Source organism: Phyllostomus discolor, chromosome 5, assembly GCF_004126475.2.
Source record: "Phyllostomus discolor isolate MPI-MPIP mPhyDis1 chromosome 5, mPhyDis1.pri.v3, whole genome shotgun sequence".
Lineage (NCBI taxonomy): Eukaryota > Metazoa > Chordata > Mammalia > Chiroptera > Phyllostomidae > Phyllostomus > Phyllostomus discolor.
In genome coordinates, this window is record NC_040907.2 from 165,330,222 (window position 1) to 165,353,779 (window position 23,558).

Below are 23,558 nucleotides of genomic sequence, written 5' to 3' on the forward strand. Positions count from 1 at the left end.
GCCTTTCTCTGTGTAGGAGATACAGACCTGCTCAGATCTAGCCGCAAGCCTCAGCTCCCGAAGCACCAGCGTCTGTTCTTCCTCATTGATTTCGTCCGCAGCATCTGGGCGGACAACTTGGGGACACTGGGTATTCGGGTTGGAGAGGCCTTTCCCACCCACCTGTGTTACGTGGAGATGCCTCATGCTGCACGGAGATGTGGGGGCAGAGAGGGAAGGGCATGGAGATCAAGAAAGAAAGATCCTAAAAATGTAAGCATGAAGCTGACTTTAAGAATAGCTCCAGAGCAGCTCTGTTCTGCCCTTGGATGACTGCTGCCTGCAACACTGGACACTCTAGACAACCTGTCCTTGTAGGGAAAAGCAAGATGTGCTTCTGAATGCACCACCGCCCACCGCGTGTTCTGCGGCTGCAGCCAGTTAAACAGGGGAGTGGGTGAGCTGGGCTAGAGCTCTTCTTTTCCCTACAAACAAAAAATACGGAAAAATGCATAATGTGGAAGATTATTATTATCGTTGCATCCTGCTTAAGCCGCCCAGTGTTTTCCAAGAGGCCCTTGCTGCTCTTTGAAATGTCAGTTTGCTCGGCCACAAGTCTAGGTAAACAAAGGGAGTATCAGTCAGGTCCATAAGAAAAATTATAAAGAAAAAGGTGCTTCACAGGCCTCTGGGGCAGATACCAACTAACCTGGGACCCGAGTTCTGCAAACCTCAGGCTGCCTCTGCTTCTCTTAGATGCCTCCTTTCTGTGCTCTGTGACCCCACATTTAGCTTTCCCATAAACCTTTGTGTGTGGTGGCAAAAACATCCCCGAGATTCAAGTGAACCTGAGGCACAAATGTATCAAACCCACCTCTGTCATTTGTTCTCACCATGCAGCTGGCTGCATCAGCTTCCTAACCCATCCCCTCTTGTCCTAGAATTTTTGCTTTGTCATTCCATGGCCCTTAGAAGGCTTACATGGTAAGTACCTCTTCCAGTTTGATGCTAGGAAAACATCCATACCATCTTTTTATAAAGGTATTTCTTTTACTAGATTATAGAGTTTGTAGGTTTGTTTCCCACCCTTTTTTTTTTTTGGTTTGGCTACTAGGGAGCTCAAAATAAAATTTCTGCTCAATTACAAGTTACTCCCCTCAGTATGTGTATCCTCTCTATCCTGCCATTACAAAGTTATTGTCTATCTAAATAGTGATTCTATTGAATAGATATCTTATTCTAACATCCCTCAAATGATTTATTAAATGTCTGTATATTGGTGGAATATGACCAATAAAATAAGAGTCTCACCATGCCCATAAAACATATCCCCACCTTCTCTTATACTTTGAATTATTCAAATTTCCATATTGACTAAAATGAAAATGTTCCCTGGTCTCTCCCACAGAAAACTCACTCTGAAATAGTGAGTGCTTCGTGTCTGACCGAGTTTATGCTGGAGGTCAGGGTGCTTCTGCAGGAGCAAAAAGGTCAGTGGCAAAATAAAACAGGCAAATGGCCGAGCCCGACAGTGGCCTCCACAAAGACCTCACAATCAGCGGCGGCTACGTGAGTACATTGAGGCTGAAACGCTGGAAAAGCCACACGCTGATTAAGTTGCCAGATGAATACTCATGACAGAGGCTGCTGAATGCTGGGAAACCAATCCTAAGGAAAAAGAACACTCTCATGGCACCCCTCAACTCTCCTGAGAGGTTCGGGAAGGGGGGTTCTCATAGGATAGTGACAGCAAAACTTCCAGGCCAAACTAAAAACTGATTTTTTTAAAGAAGAAAACAAAAGCTTCATCTTTTTATAACAAAGGTTTGGCTGGGACCCTGGCTGGCGTAGCTCAGTGGATTGAGCGCGGGCTGCGAACCAAAGGGTCGCAGGTTCGATTCCCAGTCAGGGCACGTGCCTGGGTTGCAGGCCATGACCCCCAGCAACCGCACATTGATGTTTCCCTCTCTCTCTCTCTATCTCCCTCCCTTCCCTCTCTAAAAATAAATTTAAAAAATCTTTAAAAAAAAAAGGTTTGGCTGGTATGATGAGGCTTCTAGGTTAACTTGATTATTTAAGTCCCTGTGTGAAAACTACAGCGTGATTACCAAACGCCCGATTCCTTAACATTCTAGCAACTTAAACTTGACGTGCACGTGGCGGCAGTGCAAGTGAAACCGTTACGATGGGCTACATGGATCGGACCTGACTCAACCGAGTCTAAACGATGCAGCCTATTAGCTGTAGTTGCGGATTAATTTTACTTTAGTTTTTCAAAGCCAGCCTCCCAGCCACAAGTAGAAAACCTCAGAAAGGTTTCTGCTAATTCCCATGATGAAGTGGATGGGGAAAAATGGACACACGAGGTTGGTGTGGGAACTAATTTTGACATCCAATCCATGCGTATCACAACATGAATACCAACGGTGAGTGCAAGACTTGCTCAGACGGTCACAGCTGGCGACAGAGCTGGAGTTTCCCATCCGCAGGCAGAGACACTAAACTAGCCGGGTACGAAGGACTGAGATGCTTTCTCTGCCTGTGTAGCTGATGTGTAACTTCTACTATTACTGCTGATGATCATGTGTGGACTGTCTGCCAGGCACAGTGCTAAGCACTTTCCATATAGTGACCGACTTAATCCTTAGAATAATCCTGTGGGGTAATGCTTTCAGCATCCTAACTTTATAGATGAAGAAACTGAGGCACAGAGAGGTAGGTGCCTTGTGTAAGGGGAAGCAGCTAGTAAACGGCAGAGCCAGGGTTCGAACTTACAGTCTAGTTCCAGAGCCTGTACTCCGTGCTACATTGTTGCCAAATCCCATCCTGAATGTCTTTGCTTAACGCGAGGGCATCTTGCATTAAGCAAAACCAGATCTATAAAAGCCTGAGTGCCTACAAATAAACAAGTACACATGCCAATAAAAAAAAAATAACATCAGCATACTTATGAGACAGCCATAAGTGCCTTTGACCATCCGATACTTCTCGTTCACATTAAAAAAATTTAATGATCACTTGAAAAGATAACTTCAGGTTAAAAGGGGGCTCAAAGGAAGAGGCTTCAGAGAGGAAGCAGAGAGCGCGGGGAAGTCAAACCGGCTTACTACTGCTGTCTGCTTCTGCCGTCACCTTCCTGCGGCGCAAAATCCTCTCTAACTCAGTCTCACTGCTCTCAGTGTGGTCAAGGGACTTTAAGCTTCTGGAGCTAGTGGATTTGTTAAGTGTCCCCTAAAGTGAAAACAAAACAAAAACAAAAAGGTTAATGGCTTCATGCAATACACAAAAGAATATAAAAATCAAACCACCACAACGTTACCAGAATTTGAATGGAATTAGAAAATAAAACGAACTTTACATGTATGCACATATCTCTAACGGGCTCACTTCACCACTCAGTGGACCACTGAGGAAGATGCTGCCGATGATGCAGTAAGATGCTGGCTCCCGTGTCGGAAGACCAGGACAAGAACACCCGTGACGAGCTACCTGGACGAAGTGTTCAGGGGCGGGAAGGCACCTGCACCCCTGCACATCGACGATTAAGGTCTGGTGTGTGCTGCTCCGCCGTGTGGAGAAGAGCACTGATATACCGAACTCACCTTAGGTGGCTGTTTTCACGTGACAGCCACGCGCTACAGAGCCCAAACCCTTGGGGCACTGGGAAATGGGCAGCATGAGAAATGGGATTCTTCAGAGAGAATGACCCTGCCTGCACAACGGGTGACAGTGGTGTCGTGGCGGCCGAAGGAGGCACGGAAGGCTCTCCATGGCCCGCCCCAAGACGCACTGCCCTGAGCACAGTGCGGCTTCTTCGTGCAAGAGGCAAGGTGAGACTCTGGCAGGGAGGCCAGGAAGGGCCCGGCACGGGAGCTCCAGAATCCCGGCAGTGGAGGCAGTGAACGTGCTCCTCAGGGCCCAGGAGGTGCCAAAGGGGACAAGAGAGGCCGCAAAGCTGTGCCCCTGCTGAGACTGGTCAGGCAGTGGCTCCCCGCCCTGGCGGCTCCAGGACGTGTGCCGTGGAGGGAGAGGCGTGGCTTCCCACCTCCGTGGCCCCGTGTCTGAGCAGAACACTAGCCGAGGGGCTTCCTATGTGTAAGGGCTTGGCACTCCACCACCACGAGTGGCCCGTTTTCTTTCATAAGAAACGCACACCATTTCGTCTGGTACAACTTGCCCGATAGGTATTAGAGTAAGAAGGCGGCTTTCGTGCACTGAGCTCAGCACAGGCCCGCCTTACTCCCGCACCTTGTTCCCTGCCAACTCCCTGAGGAGTCCGAGAATTCTAACTGGCTAAACATGGTAGCTCGTGTTTCTTCTTGAGCCTACAAAACAAAAAGCTTTGTAAAATCAGGTGATTACAAATCTTCGGTGACACAGGCCATTGTGCTGTTTTATGCAGAAAGGTGCTTCCCCCTGACAGCACAGTTAGGGACCAGCAGCCTGCCGTCTGGGAGGAGCCTGCCTAGCGAGGTTAGGAGACTGCGTCCTTTCCCTGCCGGTGCCCGACCGAAACCGAGGCGCAAAGCGCTTACACAGGGCCCACAATGGAATCCAGCACCCATCCGCTCCTCGTCCCCACCCCGAAATACGTCTTTCTGCTCTTCCTTTACTGCACATGTTCATAAAATACACCCAAAGGAAAACTACTTTATATGTAACACTGTAACAGCTCATTGTATCATTTCAAAGTTATTGGGTTTATTTGACAGTTAACAAGCAGGTCCGTATCTACTCATCTAAGAGGTATAGAATAAGATAGGATAAACACTGGTAACACAGAACTAAAAACAATTTAGATTAATTTTTAAAAATGTATTAGAAAAACTATTTTCAGTTTATAATTTTTAAAAACTTACCAGCTGTATCACATGCAAACACATCTTTTTAAAAGGTATGGCCATTTTTATTAAAACAACTCATAAAACTAGTACTACGTTGTTTAAATGTCAAGGACATTCTGTGTGATTTTCCCAATGGCTGGAGTCAATGAATATCTCTTATTGAAGAATTTCTCTTTCACAATATTCTCAATTTTTCATTTAGACAACAGCATTATTTCCCCAAATTCCTAACTGTGGTGAATGACCCTCTCTTCCTCCCAGGTTCGAATCCTTGAATCCCGTAATTTTTCTCCACTTGCTGACTGATACAGTTAATTCAGCTAATTTATAAGTAAACTTTAAACATGGAGGCAATTATGAAAGGAAAATTTCTGCATGACTCTCAACCAAAATGATAAAGGAGCTCAGCTAATAAAGTACCAAGATGATCTTTATAATCTATTTATATTATAACCATAGATTCTGAGAACCAGAAATTAACGTAGGGACCATGTGGTATATACAATTCCTTCACCTTACAGAGAAAAGGGCCTTGGGGCTTGACCTTGAACTTGGCTCTTTGAGTTCCCAAACCAATATTCTATTCCTATTTCAAACCACTTTGATCATTTAACAATATTAGTCCCCATGTTAGCTAAATGTTCATAACACTGAATAATCTAATTGTCAGTAGCAAAAATTAGCTCTTCAACAATTTTTGGGTACTTTGAAAAAACTGAAGATGTTTGAGAAAGACCTGTAAGAGAATTTTTTCAAATGCTACTTTTGTTTCTTTGATTTAGAGGCCACTGGATTTGAAAACAGACTTTTAGATTAACCTGTATTGATTTATTCTTCAGAAATTGCCATTTCCGCTTTGAGTGACTTCTAAATGACTGGGAGGACTCAAGAGGTTTCTGCCACCTCAAAAAATCCTTGTGTGACTACAAGAAATGAAGTATATATTTTTAAATTTACAATATACAGTTTTTTTTGATTAAGTGAAAATAGGCTGGGAAAAAAATTGGCTCGAAAGCTTTACAACTCAAAGTACAGTGAAGTTTCCCCGGCCAGGGCCTTTTCCCTCTCCGGGGCTAACTGCCAGCCACAGGCCCAACCCCTGGGTCCCTGCTTCGCAGCAGCTCAGGCCCCGCCTCGCCCACTTCAGTGAGCATGCTCCCCACTGAGCCCGCCCCTGCCTTCTGCTCCGCAGTGGTGCTGACCAGGCTGCTTCTTGGCATCTCTGGGCGCAGATGCTCACTTCCTAACCTGTGGGCTCTTCACGTGTGTTTCTCGCATGTCACAGCTGTGAGGCTGGTGTCTCTGCTGGGTTCTGAATTTGAGAATCCTTGCAGTCTGAGCCCCAGCAAAAGGCACTAATACAGCCCGTGTGACAGGGGCTTCCTTCTTCTCTCTCTTACGAGACGTTGTACGGCTTCCTGGCACCAGGTGACGAGTGATGCACCCCCACAAAGGGACTTCTGTGGGGGTGGCAGAGAGTTGCCATTTGGCAAAGAAGAGTAGGGGAGGACACTGTGAGTTCCTCTTAAAAAAAAAAGCCACTTAATGTAAAGAAATAATGTCGTCAGAATAACAGTTATTCTGATGACAATGCCAGATAGGTCAATGCCAGACAAGGCAGAGAAATCTAATGACAAATCCAGACAAGGAGGACAGGGGCAATCTGCAGGGGAAAAAAAAGATGTTTTGACAATTTTTATAATTTGTAAATTATTTCACAAAAATCTTTTTCAAAAATGTCTCTCCCTGAAGTGGCACCAGATGCTGGCGGATGGCATTTCGCAGTGACTACGATCATCTTTCAGAGCAAGGCCACCTCAGGGAGCTCGCCACCACCAGCATTCTGGGACGCGGCACGCCCTGGCCGGGCACATTTCCCACACGTCTCGTGCAGATGTCTGATTTTTCAAATCGACCTAATTTTTAAAAAGTCACACTCGGTCTAGTTGACTCTTTCACTGTTGATCAGGACTACACTCTAGAACCTCATGATGCCCCGGGGGACGTTTTCTTGAACAGGAATTAGCACTGTAATGCAGAGACACACAAAAAAAGGGGGGGAGTGGGGGTGGGGTGGGGACTGTCATGGAGAGGTCTCCTTAACAGAACGCTGGGTGACAAAACTGTCTCCTCAGAGAATCCCTTAGGTGATAGCTGCCCGGTTTCCCAATGGCTTCACTGGACCCTGTAGGCAGACCCGTACTGCTGGCCACTGCTATACCTCTCTCGCGCTCATTTCACTCGCCAAAAACTAAAGCTAACCAACGAAGCCATTCTGAGTTAAGTGTACCGTTTCGCGCTTGATGAAAATAATTCTGTTTACCGCAATTATGGGGATGTCTACATGCAGCGCGTAATTAGCGCGGTAACAACAAACACGGGGGCACTGGTCCCGAGCCCCGCCCCCGCCCCGGATCTGCTGACGTACTGTGCATAATGACTGCTGTCGCCGCTCTAACGGCATCGGGGAACAGAGCGCCAAGTATCTGAAACAGTTCCTAAGTGAGGCGCTCGTCTCGGACAGCAACGGTTGGACAGGGCAGTGCTCATTTACCCAGTCGGCAAACGCTCATTATGTTGGGAGGGCAAATACGGCTGGGGGTGGGCAGTAAATGTGTTCTCCAATGGACAGGAGTAACTTTCAGAAAGCAAAACCAGTAATGTTGAAGAAGGGGGCTTTTGTTTTATTCTCCAATTTATCATCGAACCTTATAAACCGTGAGAAAAAGCAGACTGACCCTGCTGGGAACATATTTTTTGGGCAGGGGCTCAGATTTAGGTTCAGGCGCCAAGAATTCCACTCTCACGCCCCAAAGGTGAGCACCGTCCATGTGAGGGACTCTGCTCTATCTCCGGCATTAACAAGCATGGGCCGACTCCTCGCATCCGGCCAGACACTTTACCTTCAAGGTGCGATGCCAGGACTGGAGGGCAAGAACAAGGAACCATGATTTTGGTGAGAGTGGAACCAGTCTTTCAGAATAGAGACAGCAGGGTACCTTAATAACACGCCTGATGGGAAGGCCATAATTCAATCAAACAAACTATCAAAAGAAACGAGGCAACTGGACGTGGAAATAAAACACATCAAACCAATCGTTCATAACAATCCATTTCAAAAACATCCTCCTTTCATTTTCCCATTAAGTGAATAATAAGCTGAGTTCTATTCTTACCAGTATTCCTTTTAATTCATTCACTGCGCTTTCAGAGCCTTTGGAAGATTCTGGCTACAATTAAAAAAAAAAACAATTGACTGAGTAATTCATTTTTAATATACTCCACAAACATTTCACAAGACAAAGTGCTTACAGCTTATCTTCATGATTTCTTCTAATTAGGTCTATGTCTTACTGTTAGGAAAAAATATTAGACAGGGTTAGTGCTCCCCAGGGGCAGTTAAACAGAAAATTAGCAGTAATACTCCAAGCAAAAGGACTCAAGCCGCCATATTCTAAATACCATTGTGTATCTTATTTGTCATCACCCATAGAAAAAAACTGGTTAGCACCAGATTTCAAAGGCTTGATGTCGAATTATTTCGAATTTTTGACGCTAAGCTTCTGCACTCCCAGGGCGGGGCTCCTGCCGGCAAGTGAGGGCGAGGGAGGCTGCAGAGCAGAAGGCAAGCGGCAGGCAGAAAACCTCTCTCGTCTCCAGGAGCTCCTGGCGAAAGCCAAGCCCAGGGGACGGGCACGCCCTGTTTCAGGAATTCCACAACAGGACCGGGTCGGGAGCAGGGGCCAGTGAAGGAGACGGGCTTACAGGAGAACCTTAGCATCCCTGGCTACCAGACAGTGCAAGGCCTCAGAGGGTGTGTGGTCCATGAGGACAGTAACACCTCGAGGGAGAGCGTACTTGAGTTGGCGTTTTGATTACAAGCCCGGTTCTCTTCTGGCTACACCATGGATGGGACCATCCGAAGCGAAGTTCTGGGTGATATTTACTGGCCCCGGAACACCTCATCGTGTCTCTGGATCCCTCAGGTAATTTAATGAATGGAAAATTTAGCATGAGGACCTCATGAAAAAGACCAAAAAAAGACCTCTGATCTCCCTTGCACTTCTTCCTTTCACAAAGGATAGAGCTGAAGGGAAGCCTGCAAGACAGGGAAAGGACCCCCAAGGCTCTTTAATGCCAAGAAAAGAGCTAAGGTTAATTCCTCTCTCATCAAGAAATTGGAGGGGCGGGGCGGTGATTCATAGCAACCTGTAATTTTTTCCTCTCAGAAGATAATAAAGAATAAGATCCCCTTCCAATTTTTTCAAATGGACAACAACAGGAAAGTGAGAAAGAGACAGAGGGAGGAGGAAGGAGAGAGAGGTTTGTTGCTTGTGGACAAACTAGACTAAGGCGTTCGACTTTCTCAGCCTAGGCTTTGTGTGAAGTACACACGCCATCCGTGCCCACCTGAGGCTCTCATACACTAGTCTGAACCGCACTAGCACTGCCAACAGCAGCGAGGAATCTTGCAAATTTGCAGTGAGATTAGTATTCTCAAGGCAGGCTTGACTTCTGCAGGGGACAAGCTGTGACTTTTGAATGGAGGATGTGGCTGAAGGCATGCTCCAAAGTGCCGCCATGCCATGCAAGCCGCCACCTCTGGCTGCAGAAGGCGCTGCAGCCCAGGCCGCAGGCTCTCGCACTCGGGACATGCCAGGAAAGCCCCGAGGTCACTGCGGGGAGAAGTCTGTACCGGGGCACGCAGTGACCGCTCATTTGAAAGGTGACTGACCGGGTCATTCGGCACTACCTGTCCACAGATTAATGGTTACCAGCGAAAAACCCGCTCGTCCACTGATCCTGGTGCGGGTGTCTTCGAGGTTTTGAATGGACATTAGATAATGTGTAACTGTTGGAAGAGTACATACGGAACACTGATTACTTAGGGTTTAAGAAGTTTTCAACATTTTTTTTTCTTTCTGAACTAATTTTGCTTCTTAATTACACTGCTTAGTTACACTGTTTTCTTTAGTCATGACATGGTTTTGCTGCTTCTCTCCAACAGAGTTGTGACACGAAAGTTCTAAGAATGTGTTCTTTTCCAAGGTTCCACTTGGACCCTGCATCTTAAAGCATTTTCACACTGTATTCCGTTCGATGGGGACAAGGACCCTGTGAGTCGGGCAGGGCAGATGCTGTTCCCGCTGGGGGTTGAGAACCAGCCCAGGCAGCGGGGAGAATGGGAGGCTCCAACTCCAGCGACAGTGCCCGGCACTCAGTCCCCAGACGCCAGCCCTGAGACAGCTGGGCCGCGCGGGCTCCACCCTCAGCCTCTCTTCCGGCTCTACTTCTGCCTGACTTCTGCGTTCTGCCCCCGCCCCCGACTTAGAAAACTGCCTTCACAGCACTAGCACGAGACCGAATCACTCTTCGTGGCTGTTGGCGGAAGCTTTCCTTCACTAGGTGTCAATCTGCGCTGCAGCTGGGTACTCCTGCCGCCCTTCCAAGCCCCGTCCTGCACCCCGGACAGCCCACACCGTGCCCGTTCCTGCCTGGCCCGGCCGTCTTGCCTGCCTGTGACAAAGGGGCAACTTTGAAAGCTCGGCAGAATTTGTACTGAACGGTTTTGATACTTGGGGACATGGAGCAGCTGGAGAGGGGCATCTCTGAGAGCAAAAAAGAAACAAAGTTTGTTTTAAAAGTAGAAGAAAGAGAACCAATCTGTTGATCCCTTACGAAAGTGAAAAAAGAAAAATATTTTTCAAGAAAAATGTCAAAACGTCTATTACTGGGTCTCCTGAAATGCAACAAGACATACACAGGGAAAGAAGTACTGAACTAGACTCTGATTCGACAGATCCCGTGCTCACTGGTGTCTTAAAGTTGATGATCTTATTTATACATATGTATAAATGTGTGTGTGTGTGTGTGTGTGTGTGTGTATTTCTTTTTTCTTTCCCCTGCACAAAATTTTCTCCTCGAAGTGACCTGGAAAAAGTTTGTGAAATCAAGTGAAAATGATCACATACATCTAATGATTTCTCAAAAGCTGTCTTAGGTCTGTTCTGGCATTATTATGTGACTCCTTACCCCCAGGCCCCCTGCCACACTCCGCCCCCCCAACAAAAGACACAGACAAAACCAGAAGCCTCAGGAAGGCAAGAATTTGTGTCTCTCCTGTTTCCTGCTTTATCCTCAGTCCCTAAAACAGTACTTGGCACATAGTAGGTACTCAATAAATATTTGTTAAATTCTACAAAACCATGAAAATGGTTTTTAATTAAAGAAAAGAAACCATGTAGCAACCGTGGTTTGTTGGGCATACCAGTTCCCATCAGTGTCTCGGTCAGGCTGATGCCAGCCAGCACCTGCGACAGCAGGACCTGGTTTCCATGGTGATTTAGGCCCACTGTGGGCCCAGCAGAGTCCCCCTGAAACATGCCCATGGAAGTAAAGGCTTTCAGGGCACATGAGCCTTATCCTAAGATTCGACAGTCAGTGCTGATAGAGCTCGCGTCGCACTTCGAAACTTCCCATTTGAAAACAGAAACACCAAGGAAGAGAACAAGCATTCAGCGATTCCGTACCTGTGCCTTGGGTCTAGCTGTCTGGCTGACGGGTCTGAGGTGAACTCCCTTTTTAATTCTATCCATCATCTCTTCAACTGCTTGCCTCTTCAGGTCTGTGACCTCTTCAGCTGTTCAAAGAACATACACACAAATCAGCACACGCCATAAGAGAACAGTTACCTCCTATTCGTGGTGACGTCAAAAGATTTCACTATGTAATTAACCACAGGCATTTTTCAGACAAAGTCACAAAACACCAATGATTTAAGGTTAATAGCGACCAGGTAGCAACATATTTTTCATAAAAATCTTTTAATAAATAATCTGCTTTGAAAAATAAGAGTTATAAATGTTAAGGTCTAATTTAGAGCCTGGAAATCAATACTGGCTCATCTATGTTACACAATCAAAGTGGATTTTGTCCCCTTTGTCAGCAGAATGAATTTATGCAGGTTTTCAAAAACCCAACTTGGGCCCTGGCCAGGTAGCTCAGTTGGTTAGAGCATTGTCCCAATATGCCCAGGTTGTGGGTTCAATCCCTGGTTAGGGCACATACAAGGAGCAACCAATGAATGCATGGATGGGTGGAATAACAAGTCGATACTGTTCTCTATCTCTCTAGAATCAATTTAAAAATAAATAAATAAAATTAAAAAATAAAAACATAACTTTGTAACTAGCCCCAAATAATCATTCATATTTATCTGAAAAGTATTTTATAAGTTATAGTACATCATATGTCAAAGAAATCAGCCCAAAGAAGGAATAACTACCAAAAAGACCACTAGAAAATAAAAGATCAAAAAAGATTCTTTTACTTATTGAAAGAAATTCAGACAAAAAACAAGCAGCAAATGGGTAAAATCTGTGTTTAAACTCCGTCTTTGTTTAGGAAGCGCGTGGGAAGGAAACATTTAAGCAAACCTTTTTCAAGTCTTTTAAAATTGTCCATGTTAAAAGGAATACATACATCCAGAGATGACTGTCATGAAGTAATTTAAGTTTGATTTAAAAATTTCAACTGCCTATTGTCTACCCTGTGTGCTATGTTGCTGCAAAAACAATGAAGCTGTTGAAATATGTACCAGCCAGAAGAATGCAACTGTGCTGAGCATCACCCCGTGGTTCAGAACACGGGGATTTGTCTCTTTTGCAGAACAGCTGGACCGAAAGCAGTGAGTCTTTAAATGTCCCATAAAGACCTTCCAGTTAGCATCCTCAGTAAGACCCCACATGATGAGGCACCTTGCAGCCACTCAACCAGTATCTATCTACCGACAGGCTCGTAAAGTTCGGGCTTTAAATGGCTGTGGATATTTTTATTATTTGAGCAGAAATAACTAAGCCCCCAAAGGATGACTTCTAAATGGAGGAATCACAACCACATCCCCAAGCTAACTGTTGAAACGGCAGGCTTTGCCCGGAGGCGGCCTACAAGATGGCTCCCTTTTCTGTTACATGGCCGGCACCCACTGACCCTGGGTAGTTAATCCGCTAATACCCGTGCCCAGGGGACCTGCTCAGAGCGCCCACATGGTGCCATCAGCCCACCTTTGCAAGCACCACCGCGACGGGGCCCCTGCGACACTCACTGCACAACCTGGGCTCTCTCACACAGTCCCGACTTCAAATGGGTTCTGCCATCCTCACAAGCCAGTGAAAAGCTGGGAATTAAAATATCCAGACAGCACTTTTCATGCCCAGAAGTCAAAAAAAAAAAAAAAAAAAGAAGTACTTTTTGCCAGGCAACATGGGAAAAATGGCAGCAAAGTCAGAAAATGAAAAGAACAAAACTGTGGGTTGATCCCCTATGTGCCACTAAGTAGCACTTTCCTGGGCAGCTTCTGCCAATGGCCCACAAACATCAACACGGGGACAGACAAAATTACTACGGACAGAAATTCATTCATTCATTTGCTTACTCCCTCCCTCACTAAATACCGGAATACCTAAATAATGCACTACACAGTGCTTTTGCCACCCTATTCAAAACCAAAGGAGATAAAGTCTAAACCTGTCGTTCAGGCACCTGGTCTGGGTGTGGAATTTCTTCCCGGGACTTTAAAATCTTCCAAAAACACCCCATCTGGTGTTCAAAAATGCTGCCATCTTGAGAGAGACTTGGGAAGAGCTGCATAGCAACAGGAACGGAGCCCACAAACAGAGAAGCGCTCCAAGGAATGGCTGAGACCCCATTAAATGCACCACACAAACCTACTTAAGGCGGACAGATGGAGAATTATGGTCCCCAGCATTCAAATCTGCTGCGGCGTCTAACATAGCAGGAATTTAAAGTAGTTTCTTTTTTATTTTTGCCAGAATCACAGTGACAACTCAGAGAAGTGCCACTATCAGTCCTGAGTACAGATTTTAACCAGCCTTTAATTTCTCAGTCTTTTTCCGATGTAAAGGCTTAATTGGCCGTAAGGGAAAGAAATCACTCTTATCAGATCCCCTACTCGAGCACAACAGAGGGCAACTTGAGCTTAGAGCTCCACCAGCTCTCTCTCTCGCCGACCCTGTTTTTTGAACCAGCAAAAAGCAATCTATATGGACTTCTAAACTATTAAGTAGTTCTAACAAATCTGCAAGGGTCGCCCACGGAGCGCCCATGGCATGTTTTGTAAGTCCTTCTGCCATTGTGCAGCTGGTAATTGTCTCACAAAGGCATGTAATCAGGGGGACAATAGAAATGTGCAGGATGCTGGAGATTAAAGAGAAGGGACAAATGAAGACAACAGGTCTAACGTTATTGGGCTGCCGCAGGAAAACCAAACCAAATGTTCTTGGAGTTAGTGCTTCAAGGTCAGTCTTGGATCAGAAAGCTACATGTTATTAATTGAGGCTTAAATTTTAAGATCTACTTGAAAAATAAGTTAATTCCTTTAAAAAAAAAGGAAAGAAAAAGACCCACAGACAAAACCATCACCTTGCTGCTCAGTAAAACCCTTTGTTTTTACCTAAAAGAAGCTGAAATGAATGTTGAATGCCACAGGATTACTTTTCCCTTTCACTAACATTTTTAAAGAGGCGTGAAAAAAATCTTATGTCACTATGATATACAAAATTTCTAAAGAATACATCATGGTCAAACAAGTCTGAATTTGACCTAAGGTCACAGAGTTAAAGAAATTTTCTTAACTACAAGCTCACAAGAGCCTGATAAATGAGGATGCCCACCTCTCAAAGGGTGGTTAGGACCTTGTCTATTTTTTTTTTAGCTAACATTTGAGTATTTTCTTTAAAAAAAAGATTTTATTTATTTAGTTTTAGAGAGGGGAAAGAAAGGAAAGAGAGAGGGAGAGAAACATCAATGTGTGGTCACCTCTACCTGGCCCATAACCCAGGCATGTGCCCTGACTGGGAATCGAACTGGCGACCCTTTGGTTCACAGGCCAGAGCTCAGTCTACTGAGCCACACCACTCAGGGCACATTTTAGAGTATTTTCTATGTGTTAAGTACTATCCTAAATGCTTTATATGTTTACTGTTAATTCTCACAACAACCCTATAAAACAGAAACTACTATTAACCCCATTCTACAGATTGGTAAACTGGGGTAAGAAAATATCAACAAATTAATGACCTAAATATATAAAATCTCAGAACATGTCCAATAACTGCATACTTAACAATATTAGTCACTAACTTCCAAGTCTGTAATGATTTCTTATACTTAAAACTAAAACTACTATAATATTCCACAGGTATTCCCTACAATCAAGTTTTTTAAGAAACAGTATCTACCAAATAAGTTTCTCCATTCATAAGCTCTGAAAGGCATACCAACTGGATAGTAAGTGACACTGTAAGATGCTAACGTAAGAAAATGATGTGGTAGCAAGGCTGCTCCCTTTGTTTTAAATGCAAGTTCCAAAGTGTCACAGAGGAGCCCAGTGTTTGATGCTATGTGTTCCTTCATCATGCATTTAATCACTGTTGATAACATTCATTCAGCAACTATTTTGTAGTGTGAACTATTAATAAGACATGATCAATAACGACCCCACTGGACAGACAGAGGATCCAGCCACGGGTGGCTATGGTGCATATCATTTAAGGCACTATGAATTTAGAAGTGTCCCAGTTTAAAATCTCATGAGCAACTTCTGTGTCAGTCACTCAGGTCCCCAAAGTGCAATGCAACAGCTCAAAGAGAAGGGTGAAAGTACCACATTTCATGAATTGTAAATGAAATATCACTTCCGCAAGGAAAAGTATGGTTCCTAACATTGGGGGACAGTAAGTTCTGGAATACTTCTTTTCAATTTAAGGGTGCTGTCCAGGTTGACAGCTAATAATGGACTTACTTACAAGGGGAAATCATTGTGTTCTGACTGCCCTCCTGGCCCTCCCAGACTTGGCAACTGTCCCCAAACCTGATCAACACAAACAAAATTTTAATTCAGTGTCAGGAAAGGTGTGTAGCCAGGAAGCCAGGAGCAGGACTGTTCTGCAAATCAACAGAGGCAGGACTTTTTCCGAATCCTGCAACGCCCGGCGAAAAGCAAGATTTGCCTTTTGGCGGCATCCCTGGGCGGAGAGCAGTGTACGACATCACAGTATCAGGCACAGAAAGTGAATTCACACATGTGAAATCAAACAGCTTTCGTTCGTGATGGTTGGGAGGTTCTTGCCAGGAAAGAAAAGACTAGATCCAAACCTGGATTCATTCCATATGCACGAAGACCGTGGGAAGCTGTAAACCCTCCAGAGACGTGGAAACAACTAGAACATCAGAGCAGGAACCGGAAAGTGGGGGTGGGGAGGCGGCATTAAATCTCGACAGCAACAAGATCTGAAGCAAAATGCTAGAGCAACACAAAGTGACGTGGCATTCATTTTCGATTATTAATACTAATACTAATAAATACAAGGAAGAGGCAGCAGAGCCTAGAACCTACACTGGAGAGCTGGAATTCGAAGGGCACCCCGCCTGAGAGAGCTCTGGCTAGAGGGACGGAAGGGGGGCAACTCTGGAACGAGGAGTGACAGGAGCAAGTGCGGGGCGGGCTGGTGGAACAGTCCGGCCACAGGTGGGAGGGGGCAATGAGATGAGGCTGACGGGAAAGCAGAGAACCAGCTACAAACAGACTCTGATAGAGTCTGGATTCCGTTCTGATGCGGGGAGAAGCACAGAACAGAGGACAACGGGAGGGGCCCCGTGACACTGCCCGTGATAGGAAAAGGCTGGACTGCAGCAGCGACACCTGCGGACACCTGCGGGCTGGAAAAGGGGGCCGAGAAGCTCACACGGGTCTGGCTCTGAGCCAGGAGCACCCACCGTACGGTGTAACAGACAGGCGCTGAGCAGACACTGCGGAGTCTAGTTCGGGTTCTACAGTCCTCAGGCACGGAGGCCGAGATCCGGCCCCAGCATTCAAACTTCTGCTCTCACAGTGGCTGCCCACCAAACCGCCAAAGCGCTGGGAGCGGACTCTGCCTCTATTGCCCAGGGCCCCTGCTCCACAGGCAAGCCCTTCTCCTTCCATTCCCTTCTGGTCTTCAGCACCTCCCTCTCCAGCAAATCGCAGGCTCCTGGACATCTGACCTCCCTGAGTAGTTCCTGCATTCCTCCTTTTCTTCCCATCTGTACCACAGCCGCCCTGACAGGAGCCCCCGCAAGCCTCCGCCTGAATGACTGCAGCGGTCTTCCTCATCCCCTCGCTCCTTCACATCTGCTCTCTCCCCTCTCCCTGCAGCAGGTGTGAGTTAAAAAAAAAATCTCATCGAGCTGCACCCCTGCCTACCACTTCTACTGCCCTCAGGATACATTTCAAAGGCTCGGCCACAGCCTCCGGAATGTAGCTCTCGCCTACCTGTCAGACCTCTTCCCTTGCGCCCCATGTGCTAGTAACACCAACTAACTTTCAGTTCCCTAATGCGCCAAACTCCTGCCCCACTTTGGACCTCTGGATCTGCTGCCTCTGTGTGTGAATTCCTTTTATCCTCAACACCTTCACCCCAACTTTCCAAACCCACAGTGACTCAGCATGAGCAACGCCGATACCAGCAGCCCACCTAAAACCTGCCTTAGACACGTGTGTGCCTCCTCCACAGCTCTGATCAGAAAGTAGACTGAAATCATTGTACATTTAATTGGATAATTAGTTTTCTTCCTGTCTCCCCCACTCAAATGCAAATTCTATGTCTTGCATTGCAGTGTGCAGCGCCGAGGAGTACATACGAAGTGCTTGATAAAACTCTCGGTCCACCGCCATCAACTCTGCAAAGCCTTTCCCCAAGTCCCCCATCAGGAATTACCACCTTTCTCTCTTTCCCTTGTGCCCCACAGCGCCTTTGCACCTTAATCACGTGTCTCACCCAGCACACTTCGCCTTCCAGTGACATGTGTGCATGCTCTAGCCAGTGATTTCCCAACGGTGTGCTGCAGAATTTCAGGGTTTCGTCTGTGCGCCGTGAGATGAGACAGGTTGGAAAGTGCTGCTCTCGACAACGAGATACACGAAGGCAGTGACTGTTACCTGGTTGGCTCCAGTAGCTGTCAAGGTCACATGTCCCCCACCCCGACAGTCTGTCCATAGTCACTGAGGTCGACAACTTTGTGTGCTGTTAAAAAACTGTACACCGTCAACCACTGAAAATGAAGCAAGGGCGGGGGTGAGAATTACTTGTTTCTGGTTGAGCTGCCTTTTCTTTCTTAGCACCGCTGCCGCTGGGGTGGGACCGCTTCCGGATCATGGACATGAGGGATCTTTGGGAGAGAGAGAGGGTTGACAGGAGATTACTGGAGGCCTTGTGATCCAAGAAATAACATGTACAGATTCTCAAGAACCCAGAAATACCCGACTCTTAGGGGCATGAACGGACACACAGAACTTACGTAGCCTCCTTTCCACTTTTAAAACATTAGCAAGTTTTTCATCACTTCAAGGACATGAAAGGTATCTCATCACCTTCTGTGTGCAGCCAAACTCACTGAAAGACTGCTACAATTACTAATACGATACATAGACATTTACACAGTAAAATACATGAAAGAAAAATCTCAATATCCATATCTAAAATTCAAAAATGTTCTCTAGGTAACATGTTTGAAGGAGAGGGAAGGATGAAAGAATTAGGAGGGATTTTCAGAAAATATCTGTTTGTGGAATATAGGCATAAAATACCCCGGATCTGAGTGACCCAGACAAGATACTTAAGAGAGAAAGAGAGAAAGGCAGAGTCACTCATGCCCTGACGACCGAACAACTCGGTGTTTCTGGGTGACTGTAATGTTTAGAATTTTGTTCTTTACTTCTCTTAATTAAAATTCCCAAACCCACTGAGCAATCCCCCACGAAGCACAGTGGGAAGAAAGCACTATACCCTGCTCTACCCTGGGAAATCTCCGGGACTCAGCAACTGGGGAGCAATCCATCTCGGGGCTACTGGCTTCATCTAGTTTGTCTTCTTTGGGCTCACAGGGGCCCCACGCGGAGTTAAATTATTTTCACAGAAGTCAGGATTCTAATTTACACAGGATTTTTAAATAAGGACATTTTATTCCAGAAGTTGGGAGGAATGAAATAGTGCAAACTTTATTTGCTCATTTTTTCCCATCCTGTCAACAGGAGGCAGGAGTGGCTGATGTCCGTCTGCTAACATCCCAGGGTGGGGTGGGGTCTGGGGAGGGTTCTCACTGATTAGAGGCCTCTCCTTCCCCTCTCACAGTGCCCTGTAATGACCATACCTCCAGTTCTGAGGGGAGATTTTGAGACTGTGTATTATTGTACATGAAGATCACGAAGCAGGAAGGTATTTGTGCTGCTCGGAATACTTGTACGAATTCACATAAATGAAGTAAGAATACGTGGGCACCACTGTAAACCGCCTGAGCAGAGAAAGAGCTAGCTTAAAATGTTCCACATCGAAGTCTAAGTTGGAGACTAGCACGGTACTCAGGAAAACATGGGTGATATTAGGAAACAACCATCTGTCAAGGTGGCGCTCAGACCACCCAGAGAACAGATAGGGCGGGTCTCACAGGACGCACGAGGAGGCCAGAGCGAGGTATCTGGCACCCATGATCCGAACCACCACCTAAAACCACCATCTAAAATCTCCCCACTCCACAGACACTTCAACTGAATGTGTAAGAGCTTCAAGCACGCGCCCTCCAAAGATGAAACAGTTCAACGGAATATATTCACCTTGAAATTCTGTAAGAAGTGTTCCTCATGCCCACTATGAGTCAACTTGACTGGGTCACAGGGTACTCAGCTGTATGTTCAAACATTATTCTGGGTTCTGAACCCAGAATATGCTGAGGATTCAGAATTCAAGCATTATTCTGAGGATTCTGAGTGAGATTAACATGTAAGTTGGTGGTCTCAGTAAAGCTGACTACCCTCCCTAGACTGGGTGGGCCTCGTCCAATCAGCTGAAGTCCTAAGAAAGAATGCCCCCTTCCTGAGCGCCTTGAAAGTAGGGCACCTGTGTTCTCCTGCTTTCAGACCCAGACTGAAACCCTGCCTCTTCCCGGGCCTTGTGGCTGCTGACCTCCAGATTGAAACCAGACCACAGGCTCTGCTTGGTCTCCAGCTCGCTCACTCGCCCTGAAGATCCTGGGTCTTGTCTGTGTCCATAATGATAATGCGAACCAATTCTTTACAATAAGACTCTTTTCATGTGTACGTGTATGTGTATATATATGTATATGTACATGTATATTATATACGTATATATGTACACACACCCTTCCCCATTGGTTCTGTCTCTCTAGAGAACTCCAACAAATACACTAATACAACCTGCCCTTTCCCATGAGCCACACCATCCCAGGACCTGCCCTGATTTCACTACCACCAGTACAATGACCAAGGTACGCCTTCTTCCTCTCTGTCCTGTCTCCCCCGGCCCCTCAGTCAATGGGCAGGAGGACGAGGGGAAATCGATAAAGCCACTAAAGTTGTCACAGGCCCTAGGCTCCCCCCCACTTTCATTTCTGCCCCATGACCCACATCAGGGTGGAGCAAACGGCTCAGGAACAAGGTTGGAAAACCTCGATCATGGACTCAAAGTCCACGGAAAATCAATACGCATGCAAACACAGTCCTCTGACAAGCACCTTCTCCTTACCGGAAAAAAGAAAAAAATCTCTTTCTACTGAGAAATTATATCTTATATTATTTAAATCCATCTTAAAATAAAAATCATTCATGTTATTCAATGGATTTTCTTTAAAGGACTTTATATAAAAGAATTCATGCTTTAGACATATGGTCTGAATCCTGCATTCTTTTCTCAACTGTAAAGGGCTCTTTGGAAAACCAGTCTATTTAGGTTATATTTTAATTTGAAGGGCTCTTAAGATTTCTGAGACTGAAAATTAAAGGCCAACAGCACGACTATAATCACTTTTTAATAGTTCTCCCTCCTCATAGACAGGAGTGACCTTTCTTATCAGCTCAAAACTCCAGACCTAGGAGAAAGATCAAAGTGATGAATTTCCTATTTTAAATGTCAAATTCAGAATATCTCCATCTCCTACAGATTTAGCAACCCAGGAGAGAAAGAATTTAAAATACCTGAAATTCTTTCAATTGACTCTTGGATGGATCCCACGTAAAAATTATTTTGCTTTAACTACTTCAATGGCTTAAAGTAGATTGTCATACCCTACTCAGTAAGGAAAACTAATGAGTTTTTTTTTAAAAGGCAAAGTCCCATTTTCATAGCCATGTGGGGGGAGCACGCTACACATTCTATTCAGATGGATCAGCAAAGGTACCAGGTTCGAATTAATGGCTTCTCTGTGTGAAAGGATTAAACAAATCACACGAGTTAATGAAAGGTAAAAATCTAGCGAATTTTTAAATTCCACTTGCTCAAGAATAAATTACACAGAAGCAGCTCACATCGTGACATGAGGAAGCACGCTGTCACCACAGCGCGTAGACTGTCTTACGTAGTTCTGCCTGGTGCCATGAAGAACCACAACGGAGGCAAAATCTGACTACATCCCCTAGGGTGAACGGTGCTTAATGCAGGCGCCCAGCACCAGTACATCACCAGGAATGGTCTCCTGTCACAGGGATTTAATTTCTTCTTCTGCAGGACGGCTCCTCTCTCAGCATCATTAAAGGTTCCGACAGGAAGATAGGTACAAAAAATAATTCATACTTTTAGTTTACTAGTTTATAACAATTAGTTGTTACATTTTTGTTTAGTACCCTTATTTTTTAAATCACTGAAGAAACTAGTGGTTTTCAAATTCAGATTAGTAAGAGAAAAGGGTAAAAACATTCTGGAGAAGCTCAAAAATTGTCGGTGTTCCAGTTTAAAGGAAATCCCAACGTCATCGACCGCAACTTAAAACTGAAGTATCCAAACCAGCCGTGTCTAGCTCCCCGTGGTTCCCGACATCCCCCTGCAATCGGAACCTCTCCGACAGAATGCTGTCAGTCTTGTCACGTGTTTTTAAGACTCTTCCTATATGTGTTACAAAAAGGGACAAAATGTATTGGTCTTTACAAAATGTACAAAAAATACATTGGTCTATAGAAAATTCTCTTAGAGAAGCACCAGCTGGTATCTTTCACACTCCTGACCATTCTCTAATGACACACTCTAAGCCAGCATAAACAAACAAACAAACAAACAAACAAACCCAGGAACACCAAGTTCAGGTTCACGGACAAGGAAGGAAGGACCCTGATGCAGGGCGGTCTTCGGGGCCGGGCGCACTCACCGGATGGGATTGGGAGGAGGGGGCAGCGGCGGGGGCGGAGGAGGCGGTGGGGGCACGGAGTTCTCGGACTGGTTCACCCGTTTCTGGAGCTCGTCCACTGCACAGAGAGCGCACGGTCAGAAAAGGGCTGAAAGAGGCAACTCGACAGCTTTTGTGCTTGTTAAGGAAGAAAACATGGCCCGTCTCAAAACCAAGTTCTTCTGTAGTAAGGCAAAGTTAGAAATTCCAGTATGAAACTGCAGAATCTTTTCAACTTTTTATCATCCAGTCTACCCTCACTAATGCAAGAGGCCTTACGTTCGTTGCAAGACAACGTCACCGTCTTTCTGCTGTACCTACAACTGCGGCGAAGGAAAAAGGTCAAGGCAACGGCTGGGCTGGACGGGTGGGAAGTAAGGGCTGAGTGGGTTGAAGAAGTATTTGTTAACGACTTACTATTCAAACACAAAGAAATTGTTACTACTTGACTTTTCAAATGTATAGACCAAGAATTAATTTTAAAGATGACATTTAGTGCTGAATTTTAATAGCATGGTTTCCTCCTCCACTTAATTTCCTTCAACAACTGCAAATCGGAGTGTTCTTGATACTAACCAGACTCAGGCTCTCAGATGTCTGTGACTCAGAAACTTTTTGCTCTTTTGAAGAGCATTCTGGGAGTATGATTTATCCCTTCCATTCACTCTAGTGACTAAGGAAACGGGTATTTGCTAAGCACCAACAACGTGAAAGGGCCTACTGGTGCTGTGCCAGCCACAGTCCCTGACTTCGAGGAGCAGAATTTAACTTCCGTCCCTGAGGCCCGCACCCCTGCAACCAGCCCTGATGGGCTCCAGGTGCCCGGTGCTGCCTGCGTGCCGGAAGAGCTCCCTGTCTCCCCAGCCGCTCCGCTTTCCAGACTGACCGTAGCCCCGATGATCGGTCTGTCTGCTTCCACTCTCAGTGCTCATGGAAGCAGTGTGGGTAGGCTGGAGACACCAGGACTCCTCTACGTATTCCACGGGACTACCTCTGCAGAGGGGAGGGGGATCCGAGCTCCTCAAGGACAAAAGCCATCGTTTCTTTTCTGCTCTATTTCCTTTAGTGCACCCTAGCGTATGGCTGGGTACACACGGCAGAAATGAAAACATGGTCCAAATCGAACGGCAAATATCTCTAGCGTCTGCCCCTCCTTTACAATAAAGATCAATGCCTTTCACTACAGGCTGCTCCGATACTCACGAAAAAGAATGGAGTATTTCTTAATTGTAGATCAGGTTTATTTAAAAAAAAAAAAAACAACAAACTATAATTTTCATTGTGGATTACAAAGCTTTGAATGCATTGTAAAGGAACAAAGCCAACTTGGTTCTTCTGTACAAGATTTCAAAATTCTAGTATAAAATTAACCAAAAATATCTGAAGTGGATTTTGAAGCTGTTATAAAGGGAATGACCAGCCTCCTCAAATTACCTACTTTCCAGCAAAAACTTAGTACTTATCCCTGTGCAGTAATCCAACTCATACATTCCTGTTAAGCTTTCCAGA

General features: G+C 45.6%; 1 protein-coding gene across 3 annotated transcripts in view; it reads right to left on the reverse strand.

Moving 5' to 3' along the window:
• Window positions 1-23,558, reverse strand: part of SHTN1 (shootin 1) — a 93,768-nt gene that overhangs the window by 17,919 nt on the left and 52,291 nt on the right. For 2 of the 3 annotated variants that reach the window (XM_028513527.2, XM_036027369.1), the window contains exons 11-14: window positions 22,032-22,128; window positions 17,968-18,050; window positions 11,354-11,463; window positions 8,000-8,053 (exon numbers count right to left, since the gene is read on the reverse strand). In XM_028513527.2, the coding sequence (XP_028369328.1) occupies window positions 8,000-8,053; window positions 11,354-11,463; window positions 17,968-18,050; window positions 22,032-22,128 (344 nt within the window). Of the gene's footprint in view, window positions 1-3,086; window positions 3,211-7,999; window positions 8,054-11,353; window positions 11,464-17,967; window positions 18,051-22,031; window positions 22,129-23,558 lie in introns of all 3 variants that reach the window. The other variant, XM_028513525.2, reaches the window with a different exon arrangement.